The 10,484-nt window shown below is 44.8% G+C and overlaps 1 protein-coding gene across 1 annotated transcript; it reads left to right on the top strand.

The window, feature by feature from the left end:
- The first annotated feature begins 1,670 nt into the window (after positions 1-1,670).
- Vim (vimentin) lies at positions 1,671-9,659 on the top strand. Its single transcript, XM_052156924.1, has 9 exons — positions 1,671-2,382; positions 2,925-2,985; positions 5,495-5,590; positions 5,671-5,832; positions 6,215-6,340; positions 6,947-7,167; positions 7,574-7,617; positions 8,445-8,530; positions 9,298-9,659. Exons 1-9 carry the CDS (start codon positions 1,820-1,822, stop codon positions 9,337-9,339), a joined length of 1,401 nt encoding a protein of 466 aa, XP_052012884.1. The 5' UTR covers positions 1,671-1,819; the 3' UTR covers positions 9,340-9,659.
- The last annotated feature ends 825 nt before the right edge of the window (positions 9,660-10,484 follow it).

Below are 10,484 nucleotides of genomic sequence, written 5' to 3'. Positions count from 1 at the left end.
AAGAAAAACAAAAACAAAAACAACACAAGCTCCCTTTCCTTCTCTGTTCACTAATGAACCAGTTTCCCAGGGTTTTTGTTTGTTTGTTTGTTTTGTTTTCTTTTTGATTAATTGTTTCAGTATTCCACAAATCGACTCCAAAAGAAAACTGTAATTTTTCTATCGGTGTCTAATCACAAAGGGCCTGACTTCCCTTTTCTGAAAAGTCCTTCTCCCTCGGAGATCCGAGACCCCTTAGAATTGCCAAGTAGCTAACAAGCAATAGCCTTGAGGTGGGCGTTTTCCTTCTGAAAAGGTGACAGTCGCTGGATCTCAACAGATTCTGATCCTTTTGTTCTGTGGACAGTTGTCTCCTTTTCAAGTCAAAAAAATTCATGCTTTTTGTGTGTGTGTGCAAAATAGGATCTGTGACATTTTCCAGACAAGTCACTAGAATCGTGTCCCCTGCATTCCTGCTCTAAAATCTACACAAATCTGTTTCTTTAGTTTATCACTTGAGTTACATAACTGCTTTTCATCCGAACTCATTCACCGAACTGGATTAGCAACACCTAATGAATTCTTGTCAGACTTGGGTTATCTTCTAATGAAGTCCACTTTCAGAAAAGCAGTGATCACTGACCTTGCTTTTGAAACTACAAAGTAGTTTCCTCTTTCACCCAGAATTTAGGGTGTGGCTTCACGCAGGAAGAAGAGTCAAGAGAGGGAAGCGCAGCAGGGAGACTTAGCAAGAAAAGCCTTTCTGAGTGCTTTTGCGGTCTGGGAGGAGTGGGATGTGTTTGTGGCTCTCCCAAGAGTTTCTTCCTAAGGAGAACTCCCCACACTTCCACAACAATCACAAGCGCGGTCACGCTCAAAGTTGGTTTAAAACTTGGGACAATGAGCTTAGCGTTCTTGGAGTCTGGAGTCAATCTCAACTAACGGTTTTTCCTGAACCGCTAGACGATCTCACCCTCAGGGCTCCATGAGTCACATCCACTGACTCAGCGACCCCACCCCTGTCCCCTGGGCTTTACTCAGGAGGCGGTGGATCCTGATCCTCTGGAGTTGGACAGAGTCCGTTAGATCAGGGGATACGACCAGGTCAAACAAGCCCTCTGCAAAGGATCGGAGCGAGCGAGCGCCCGGCCTTGAGCCAGATATCTTGGACTGTGTGCTTCTCCACCCCCAATCTCGGGCCCTCTTTGTTTCTCTCTCTCCCCGCCTTCCGATCTGCAGGACCGCTTTTTGCAGGCTCTTCCTGCTCCTCCTGATCTCCCCACCCACCCAGTCCCAGAAGACTGCAGCTCTGCGACCGCGCCCCTCCTACCGGCGCGCCTAACCCCACGCCCCTTTGGCCCAGTGCCAGGGACCGCTTTACTCAACTTTCTGGAGCCCCCCTCTTCCCCCACGAATCCTTCCCGTGACCCCTTCTTTCTCAGCACCCAAGGCAGCAGAGAGTTTGGGTGATCACCAGGAAAGCCCCTGAAAGTCCTAGCCCTTCTAAGTAGTAACCGGACTGTGCTTGATCCCCGACAGCCCAGGAAGAAGGCTCGAGGGGAGCAACCCCCCACCCCCCCCCCCCGCCCACTCCTTCCTCACTTCTCTCCCGGTCCCCATTGGCTGGCTCTCTCGGCGGCTAGGATGGCAGTGGGAGGGGACCCTCTTTCCTAACATTGTTATAAAAGCAGCGCCCTTGGCGGGGTCCAGTCCTCTGCCACTCTTGCTCCAGGACCCCAGAGACCCCAGCGCTCCTACGGTTCACAGCCACCGCGCCCTCACTCTCTTCTTGCACTTCTTGCAGCCACAGCAAGCCAGCCCATCTTCGTCCTTCGAAGCCATGTCCACCAGGTCCGTGTCCTCGTCCTCCTACCGCAGGATGTTCGGTGGCCCCGGCACATCGAGCCGGCCCAGCTCCAACCGGAGCTATGTGACCACGTCCACCCGCACCTACAGCCTGGGCAGCGCACTGCGCCCCAGCACTAGCCGCAGCCTCTATTCCTCATCCCCTGGTGGCGCCTATGTGACCCGGTCCTCCGCCGTGCGCCTGCGGAGCAGCATGCCCGGCGTGCGGCTGCTGCAGGACTCGGTGGACTTCTCCCTGGCCGACGCCATCAACACTGAGTTCAAGAACACGCGCACCAACGAGAAGGTGGAACTGCAGGAGCTCAATGACCGCTTCGCCAACTACATCGACAAGGTGCGCTTCCTCGAGCAGCAGAACAAAATCCTGCTGGCCGAGCTCGAGCAGTTGAAGGGCCAGGGCAAGTCGCGCCTGGGCGACCTCTACGAGGAGGAGATGCGGGAGCTGCGACGGCAGGTGGATCAGCTAACCAACGATAAGGCCCGTGTCGAGGTGGAGCGGGACAACCTGGCCGAGGACATCATGAGGCTGCGGGAGAAGTAAGGCCTGACCCACGCAAGTGGGGTGTGGGAGAGAGGGGGGGTTCTGGGCCCTGCACTGGGGCTGCCACGCCCTTGGGGATGTGGTTGGGGTGGCTGTTGTCTAGAGGATAGCAGAGGAAGCGGGCCCCACCCTGAACCTAAACTTTGCAGTGAGCATTTCTCTTTTCGCCCCACTCAAACACTTCCACTGAACTTTTAGAAAGTTTGTTAGGTCCTTCTGGTGGGCTTACAGTTAGCAGACGGGAGGAAAGAATGGGTGTGAAGGATTCCAGACAAAGAGATGGCAAAGGCATCTGGGATGCTGGGACAGGGGATTGGCAGTAATTGTAGGGAAGGGCAGTGATTGTCTTTTTTAGTGTGCTCTGACTCCAGCTAACACCTGCAGAGAGCTGCCACCTCGACAAGTTGTAGTCACTGCTGTGGGTGGAGGCGCCACAGCAGCCCTGGCCTCAAGGCTTGGCGGCTTTAGTGGTTGGGTGTGGCCGCCCCGCCCCTGGCGGTTTCCCAGTTCCCCTTTGGTTAATGTGCTGCTGCTTCAGATTGCAGGAGGAGATGCTCCAAAGAGAGGAAGCCGAGGGCACCCTGCAGTCCTTCAGACAGGTTTGTAGACTTCTTTTTCACATGCAGCCAGCAGCCCCGTGGAGCCAACCCACGCGCGCCATTCTAAAAGTTACTTCGCCCAGGTTTTAAAAGATGCAGAACGTCTCGTCTGCGTGTAAAGCCCTCTGGTGGCGGAAAGTGCACAGATTGAAAAACCAAGGCCGATCTTTGGAACATGAAGGCTTTATTTTTCTGCTTCGTTTCCAGATTTTTCTTATCCACTTCCACACCCCAACAACATTTTCCCTTTTCACTTTTTTGAAACATATCGACATTCTGATATTGAATGGTTACAATTTGAGTATATTACGGATTGTGAGGTGACATTGGCTAATTCTCACAAGGTCATAAAAAGCACAGTTGCTCCCTCCAGTTGGAAATGTAGAATACTCTGGAGGATGAGAAAGTTTAACTGGAGTTAAGCCAAGTTCCCTTTCTTCCTTCGAAGTTCGGCACTGCATGAAAGTTAGCCGAAGAGTCATTGCACAACTATTTTTGAAATCTAACAAGGGTGAAAAGAAGCCATCTGTTCCCGTGGCTCAAGGGTGTTAAAGGTTTCTATGGGCTTCGCTATGGAATGTAGATAGGGACGTTCTGGCAAATGCGGTGGCTCTGGACAGAAATAATAGGGGCCTTTGTGTTCCCAGAGCAGCTTTGCAACAGGCTACATTCTTATTGAATATGTAATGATGTAACCACAGTTCCGATTGGACACAAGTATTTGCTAACATCCGTTATCTAGTGTCTGGGCCAGGCTTGTGAGGTATGTGGTGTTCTTAAAGCTAAAGTCCTCCCTCACCTTTGGAAAGGCCCCTTTTTATGGGGGTTGTAGACTCATTAGCGCCCTCCACAAACAAAATTAAACCCTAAACTGAAGAATGGAGTATATTATGAAGGGAGGCTTTGTTTGTTTGTTTTTATTCCAAAGTTAGGCATGACTTTAGCACCCCAAAGTGGACAGATGGCCAGTTCAGCCTTGTCATTTGGAACACTTTCGTTAGGTTCAACAGCAAAACTCTCCAGATGAATGTTCTAGGGTAATATTCTGAAGGTATTTGCATCCTTAATGGCAGTAGTCAAATATGTGGGTCCTTTCAGTCACTGGGCGTTTATAACCAGCACCCAAGGAATGCTTTGTGTAAAGCACCGAGTTAATACGCAACATCTCTTATTTGTGGACTAAATAAAATTGTTTCATCTGTTTAAATGAAATGGCACATTTCATTGAACTTTTTCTAGGAGGTTAGTCTGATATCATTTGTAGCTTTTTGAGGGCTTAGCAGGAGTCAGAAATGAATGATACTACTATTTAAGTTCTTATTTTCATTTTTATTAATTAGTATTTTCTTTGAAGCTGACAGACTAACTCAATGTTATAGCTCTAAACTATATTGCAAATACAGTTGTTTATAGAGAGAAGGAACAGAAGTATCCCAACATTTCCTTGGAAATGACCTGAATTTGAACAATGGATTACTACTTGAAATGAGTCTAGCCTGGGCACCTGGATGCCAGAAAACTGAGTGCTTATTCTGAATTCCAAAGATAAGCATCCGAAAGTTCGAATACAGAAAACAAAAAGAGCTTGCATACATGTTAACTCTTCTGAGCTCAATTTTAAATGAATATTTTAATGTGTATGTGTTTGTATCTGTGCAAGTGTGTAGGACCTTTATGCAGGTATGCACAAGGCCAACAGAGGGCCCCCTGGAGCTGGAAATATAAGTCCTTATGAGCTGCTGGATGTGAGTGCTAGGAACTAAACTCAGATTCTCTGAAACATCAGCATACTCTTACCACTAAGCCCCACTTTAAAAACATTTTATTTTTATTTTTGAAGCTCTCATTTTTATACCACATGTACTCAAGCAAACACGAAGTTGCAGAATCTCACCAACTACTATTATCACAAAATCACAAAATTATTAAATGTGACACTGATCTTCAGGTTTAAAACTGATAATGAATTTTTGCATACAGAGATGTGGACTCAATATAGTTCACCATACCACGTCATTGTGCATCTACATGCATTTATTGTTGACTTGTCTACTAGTTAGCTTCAATACAACAAAATGGCTTCCTATTAATTTTTATAGCTAAGAATGAATATTGGAATGTGACCATAAATGATTTATAAATTTATCAAATGTCATGAAACTTTCAGCACCTTTATATAATAAGGAGAATGGGTTCGTATGGTTAATTTTGAACAAGCAGATAAATAAGGGGATGCAGAGATGGGCTAAGAGCACTGGCTACTCTTTTAGGGGGACCTGGAGTTCAATTCCCAGCATCCACAGAGCTGCCCACACCCATCTTCAGTTCCAGGGGGTCAGATGCTCTCATCTGGCTTTCATGGATATCACATGCCCATGGTATACTTGCATACATGCAGGCAAAAACACCCATATACATGCCATAAAATGAAGAAAGAATTAATATATACAAATTAGATAAAGCATAGATTTTAGCACCCTCCACATCATGTTTTCTCTTTCCGAAATAGGATGTTGACAATGCTTCTCTGGCACGCCTTGACCTTGAACGTAAAGTGGAATCCTTGCAGGAAGAAATTGCCTTTTTGAAGAAACTGCACGATGAGGTAAGTGACACCAATTTCAGTGGGTAAATACAGCCGCCACCGTGTTTTCTACAACCTCTCCCTGTCTGTTCTTTCCCCAGGAGATCCAGGAGCTGCAGGCCCAGATTCAGGAACAGCACGTCCAGATCGATGTGGACGTTTCCAAGCCTGACCTCACTGCTGCTCTGCGTGACGTCCGCCAGCAGTATGAAAGCGTGGCTGCCAAGAACCTCCAGGAGGCTGAGGAATGGTACAAGTCCAAGGTATGAATGAGCCAGAGTGGCAAGAGCCTCTAGATCTCAGACTCCTCCCTCTGATTCCATTAACAACCTTCAGCTCTACTCAGAATCCGCTTTAGCTTGTACTGCCCAGAGCACCCCTCCCCTACCCAGCCCCATTCACAAAGCTTCCTTTAGTATGGCAAATTCCCTTTCCACTAAGCCGCTGCTCTTGACCGCCGCCATTGCAGTAGAGCAACAACTGTTTGAAAACGCCTTGCTGGTGTTCCGCTTCTCTTTCCCTGGCTTTCCAAACAGACATTCAGACAAATTCTAGGAAACATAGAGGCAGCATGAAAAAGAATCTTCTAAGAAAGTGAAAAGTCATGGAAGTGAACAATCTCCATTTCTCATTCCTTCTTTATAGTTTGCTGACCTCTCTGAGGCTGCCAACCGGAACAACGATGCCCTGCGCCAGGCAAAGCAGGAGTCGAACGAATATCGGCGACAGGTGCAGTCACTCACCTGCGAAGTGGATGCCCTTAAAGGCACTGTGAGTACCATGCAGCAGCAAAGGGGAGAAAATGCCGTGCTCAGTACTGTTCTGTACAGTTAGACCTGTACAAATAAACACACACCTACACACACACCTACACATTCACACCTACACACACACTTACACACACACCTACACACTCACACCCACACACACACATACACACTTACACCTACACACACACCTATACGCACACATACACACACACACCTACACACTCACACCTATACACACACACACACACATTCACACACTTATCCAAAGAAAATGGATTATCAAGATAGTTTTAAGGATTATTTCATGAGTACCTTGAAAGTCTTAGCTTACATGTGTTATTGGTTGTAATAAGAGGGATTTTAGAGGTTACTCCTGTAACCTTAGCATTCTAGAGAATGAGTCAGGAGTATTATAACTCAAGGTTAAGCTAGGCTGCATGTAAAAATGTTATCTCGACAAAGTAAAACATGGAAGTGAAGTGTGTGCTTGTTCAAAGCTAGTAGGCATCTACCATCAAGAGAATTACTGCATGCTATTTATGCATATTTCTGGGGACAGCCGGGTTTTCTGGGAAATCACATGAGAAGTCATTCCTCCTTTCTGCAGAACGAGTCCCTGGAGCGCCAGATGCGTGAGATGGAAGAGAATTTTGCCCTTGAAGCTGCTAACTACCAGGACACTATTGGCCGCCTGCAGGATGAGATCCAGAACATGAAGGAAGAGATGGCTCGTCACCTTCGTGAATACCAAGACCTGCTCAATGTTAAGATGGCCCTGGACATTGAGATCGCCACCTACAGGAAGCTGCTGGAAGGCGAGGAGAGCAGGTACAGGAGGGAAACCCGCATGTGCGAATGAATAACTCAGAGTCGTCTTTCTAGCTCCATCTCATTTAACCTGGAGACGATATAGATGAGGAACTTAAGGCTGTGAAAGTAACTTGCTGTGGTCAGAGCTAATTAATAACAGAGTAGATTTGGACCCACATCCATGCCAAAGTCAATACATTCCCCCTCTATAATTTCTCTGGTTCATATCCCTGTGTGGAAAAAAATATCCTCAGTTATTTAAATGGGCCTGTGAGACAAAGTGTGGGTAGAAGGTTCTTAAACAAGTCACTAACAGCAATAGATTTTCTATTTAATGAAAGCAAGAACTGTGACATCTTGTTCCTGCCTATTGAAGTGCTTTGTTCTCAAGTTTTTGTTTGTTTCTTTCTTTCTCTTTCTATAGGATTTCTCTGCCTCTTCCAAACTTTTCTTCCCTGAATCTGAGAGGTAAGTACATTGTTTTATTTTATGGGGAAAAATGTCACAAGGCCATAGCCAGTCACTCTGCCTATAGCACAGTACCCACATTTTAGTAATTCTTGAACCGTGCTTTTCCAAAGAAAATTCAATGAAACATGATTTCTCTTTTATAAATATATGTATATATCCATTTTATTTTTTAAATATTTCTTTTTGGTTTTTGAGGTTATGATATAATTAAATAACTTCCCCCTTCCTTTTTTACCCTCTAAACCCTCCATATACCATCTCCTGACATAGATGGCTGTCTTTTCAATTTATGGCTTCTTTCTGTTTAATTACTGTTACTTACACACACACACACACACACACACACACACACACATACACACGTTACTATGTATTCATACATACATGAATACAATGGCTCATTTTGTATGTTTCTTACATGTATGTTTTTAGGCTTGATCATTTGGTACTGAACACATTTTTCTTTTTATTATAGTTTTCATGACTGCTGGGGACCAAACCTAGGGCACTCAGCTAAGCTAAGCCCACAGAGCTCCACTTCTAAACTGATACCCTAAGTTTCAAACACAAGTGCACTCTTGCCTTCAATACCCTGTTAAGTGTAAACTCCAGTTTGCTTTCTGCTAGTGGTAAAGTCAGTGAACTACTACCTCAGCCTGAATGAAGGAGGCCTTAGGTGCTGTGTATTCAAACAGATAGTGCTTAGTAGGACTGTGTATGAGTAGCACTTTAAATAACCACAAAAATAAAGTCATAGTGCTTTGGGTAAAATGATAATGTTTTAGTCGTTTTCTTAATTTTCTGTTTTTTTTTTTTAAATTCAGAAACTAACCTGGAGTCACTTCCTCTGGTTGACACCCACTCCAAAAGAACACTCCTGATTAAGACGGTTGAAACCAGAGACGGACAGGTCAGTATTTTTTAGATAAAATACGGGAAAGTTTAAAAGAAGGAATAGTGAATAAATTATACAACCATTTCAAAGATGTGTTGGTCCCCTTTAAGTCAGCAAACAGATATATCAGATGCAGACAGCTAACTTAAGGAGTCCCCCTGCATACTAGATGAATAGCCCCCAATTACACCAATGCAAGAACCAACTAACTATTTGGTCTTGGATAGGACAGTCATCTTTCTGCACACCATAGCTTGTACATTGAAATGGGAGTAAAACGCCCTTAAAGTACCTCCTACAAGAGTTGTATTAAAGTGTACAACTTAATGACATCCAACATATCAGGGATGGTTTGACATTGGACATATAGTTCTCTCTCAGTGACTGTCACCTGTTTATATAGTCCAAGGACCTACATATGGTCAACCAGCTTCTTGTTAGCACTCCATGCCAGGGAAGACATAGTTACAATTAATTATAATTATAAAAGCTCAGCCTTGCGTGAGGATATAAAATGCATTTGCCATGACTCTTCTTATGTCTTGGTTGCTTCTGAGCTTTGTGTTTGGGATTGCTATGGCCGACTTCCTAAACACAGTTTCAAAGTGTTCTTTTGTAAGGATACTTCTATTGTCTGCAGGAGAAGCCCACACTGCCTGTGTATCTCCCTAAGAACCTTGCTCTGAAGAGAGAGCATAACCTCCCAGCCTGCTCAACACATTCTGTCTGATTAGGGCCGGATCTCCTTACCATGAGTTGATTTTTGTTTCTTTTTTGAGCAGGTGATCAATGAGACGTCTCAGCATCACGATGACCTTGAGTAAAAATTGCACACACTTGGTGCAATCACGCAGTACCAGCAAGAAGGAAAGAAAAAAAAATCGTATCTTAGGAAAACAGCTTTCAAGTGCCTTTACTGCAGTTTTTCAGAAGCGCAAGATAGATTTGGGATAGAAACAAGCTCAGCACTTAACAACTGACACCCCTAAAAGATGTAGAGAAGGTTTACAAAATAATCTAGTTTACGAAGAAATCTTGTGCTAGAATACTTTTTAAAGTATTTTTGAATACCATTAAAACTGCTTTTTTCCCCCAGTAAATATCTGACCAAGTTGTTACTGCTTCAATAAATCTTCAGAAATAATGTTTTAGTGTGCTATTTTATAATATCTGAACAACTTTCTTTAGTTCTACTGGTTAATTTGCGAAAATCACGTTTAGGTTTTGAGTTACAAGTTTAATTTATTTATGTTTGCAATATAGTTTTCAAGTTAGCCTTTTAAGAGGGAGAACACGTCTTTTTCAATTGTTTATTGTTTTAATTTGATATGGGTATATGATTTAGAGGTGTGCTTACACACACAGGCCTTTAAATGAATCCATGCATGTTCGTGTGCTTATGCATACACATGTGCACACCCATATAAAATTGATACAAATACTATGTGGTATTGGGGAAATGGCTCACTTGATAAAATGCTGGTTTTGAAATTATGATGAGCTTAGTTTGGACTCCTGAAATCCATGGAAAAGAAGAACACGGTGGTGTGTACCTGTAATTCCAGCACTGGAGAGGACAAGGACACAAAGGTCCCTGGAACTTGCTGCCCATCCAGTTAAGATGATTTGTGAGCTCCAGGTTCAGTGAGACACCCTGTCAAAAAGTGGAGTATGAGAACCTGGTCTCCATCTGCACATGTGCACACACACACTTGCATATACACATACTGTGGGGAAAAATGGGCGGGGCCCACATAGGGGAAAATTGGCTGGGCCCTCGCACCACACCGGGGTAGGGACAGTGGGCACCCGAGTGCCTATATATAGAGAGAAGCTGTCTGGCTAGCAGAGAGCAGGGTGCTTGTTCAGAGGGCGATGCCGTTCTGGCATGGGCCTCCTGGGTACCTGTAGAGGAAGTTTGGCTGAGAAGAGGCTGGGTCCTTTCCTGGTGGCTGGAAACATTGAGGCA

Source organism: Apodemus sylvaticus, chromosome 14 (assembly GCF_947179515.1).
Source record: "Apodemus sylvaticus chromosome 14, mApoSyl1.1, whole genome shotgun sequence".
Lineage (NCBI taxonomy): Eukaryota > Metazoa > Chordata > Mammalia > Rodentia > Muridae > Apodemus > Apodemus sylvaticus.
The sequence above is the reverse complement of the archived record's forward strand: the minus strand, read 5'-3'. Positions and strand labels throughout refer to the sequence as shown.